At 45.2% G+C, this 1982-nt stretch overlaps 1 protein-coding gene across 1 annotated transcript in view; it reads left to right on the forward strand.

The window, feature by feature from the left end:
• The first annotated feature begins 1117 nt into the window (after nucleotides 1-1117).
• Nucleotides 1118-1982, forward strand: part of LOC119419984 (claudin-4-like) — a 1146-nt gene continuing 281 nt past the window's right edge. The window contains exon 1 of the mRNA XM_037687352.1: nucleotides 1118-1959. Coding sequence (XP_037543280.1) covers nucleotides 1127-1959 — 833 coding nt within the window. The 5' untranslated portion in view covers nucleotides 1118-1126. The remainder of the gene's footprint in view (nucleotides 1960-1982) is intronic.

Genomic DNA, 1982 nt, shown 5'->3' on the forward strand with positions numbered 1-1982 from the left:
ATGTGTGTGTGTGTGTGTGTGTGTGTGTGTGTGTGTGTGTGTGTGTGCGTGCGTGTGTGTGTGTGTGTGTGTGTGTGGTGGTGGTGTGTGTGTGTGATTACACACTTTTTTTAAAGAAACAACATTAAGGGTAACGTCAAGTCCTAATAAAAAGTTTTGTGTTGTGTGTGCTTGCCTCTGTGTTAATATGTGAGAGCAGAAGGTGTTTGCATGTTTCAAACTGGTTTTTCTGCACATAGAATAGCTGAACAGGTTTTCTCTCAGGAAGATGATATTACACATTTTCCTCTTGTTGTTTGACCAAAACTTTATAGTTATAATTGTGCATGTTTTTAATCAATACTAATGTAAACACACTTCAAGCCGTTTTTTGTTTGATTAAATCATGTTCAACATTCAAGCAGGAATATGATTAGTTTCAGAATTTAAAAAAAAATAAATGAAAATTTAAACAAAATAGCATATTTCACATCTACTTTATACATGTCAAACCCATAGATTTGTCAAAAATATTTCCACTTTTTAAAAATGTATTATTTGTGTTTCATATATCAAAGGGAAAATTACCAGGGAGGGAAAAGATTATGTCACTGCCACTTCTCTACTCATCCTCCTCCCATTTCTTTCCCCAGTAGAAAAGGTTTGGTGTTTCAACACCTGTCCAGTAGCTCATAGGCAGCCGCACTGGAGACAAAAGAAAAAGAACTCTCTCAGGTAGAAACAAAGAAAGACGAGACAGACTGAGAGGGGGGAGGTGAAGGTAGCAGTCAGGTACACAAAAAGGGGAGGGACAAAGAAAGATGTAAACTAGCTGTAAACAAATGCCACCCAGCTGAACCTAAACACACCTGCTGCTTGGGTAACTGGAAGGACGAAGAACTGAAACTACAAGAGCTCTGCATTCCCGCAAATGAAACAATCAACATCGCAACCATATTGAGAAAATGGTACCTGCAGAAATGGAGCTTTTTACTGGGAAGGACTGACAAAGAGACACTCCCAGAAAGATTCAAGAAAAGACTGATCAGCCTGAACTGCACAGAAGGGCAAAGAGGCTTCAGAGACATCAGCAAAGGACCGGAGCAGAACTAAAAGTCTTCCTCAGCAGCTTCAAAAATCTTCCGTCATGGCTTCCATGGGAATTCAGTTGTTAGCCAGCATCCTGTGCCTCCTGGGTTGGGGAGGGGTCATCTTCTGCTGCCTACTACCCATGTGGAAGGTGACCGCCTTCGTAGGCAGCACTATCATGACCTCACAGATAATCTGGGAGGGTATCTGGATGACCTGCGTAGTTCAAAGTACGGGACAGGTGCAGTGTAAATCGTACGAGTCCATGCTTGCACTCACCTCTGACCTGCAGGCTGCCAGAGCGCTCATGGTCCTCTCCATCGCTACAGGAGGCCTGGGCCTCATCCTGGCCTTTATCGGTGGAAAGTGCACTCGGTTCTTAGATGAAGAAGGAAATGGAGCAAAGGGCAAAGTGGCTATATTAGCAGGGGCAGTGCTGATAATCACAGGGCTGCTCTGTTTGATTCCCACTTCGTGGACAGCTGGGATGGTGGTGAAAGTGTTCTACGGCGCCTCCATTGATGCTCAGCGTAGGGAGCTTGGAGCCTGTCTCTACATTGGCTGGTTGGCATCCATATTGCTTGTTTTGGGAGGTGGTTTGTTCTTGAAAACATCATGCCTGCTCGAAGCTCACGACACTGACAAAAGCCCCTCCGTTCGCTACCTGGCAGTCCGTTCCTCCAAAGGGTCAACGAAACCAGGTTCCTATCACAGCAGGATGCCGTCTGTGGTGGCTCAGCCCATGAGAGTCTTGTCCCCGAGGCCTCAAAGCTTTGAGGGAGATACCATAAAGCCTCAGCTGTTTACCAGTCCTTCATCTGAGCAGAACTCGAGAGAGGATTCTGAAAAATCGTGGGCTCCATCAATAAAGTCTCAGCTGAAAAGACCGGAGTCGGGATTGTCCGCACAGAGCG

Source organism: Nematolebias whitei, chromosome 14 (genome assembly GCF_014905685.2).
Source record: "Nematolebias whitei isolate Nwh7 chromosome 14, NemWhi1, whole genome shotgun sequence".
Taxonomy (NCBI): domain Eukaryota; kingdom Metazoa; phylum Chordata; class Actinopteri; order Cyprinodontiformes; family Rivulidae; genus Nematolebias; species Nematolebias whitei.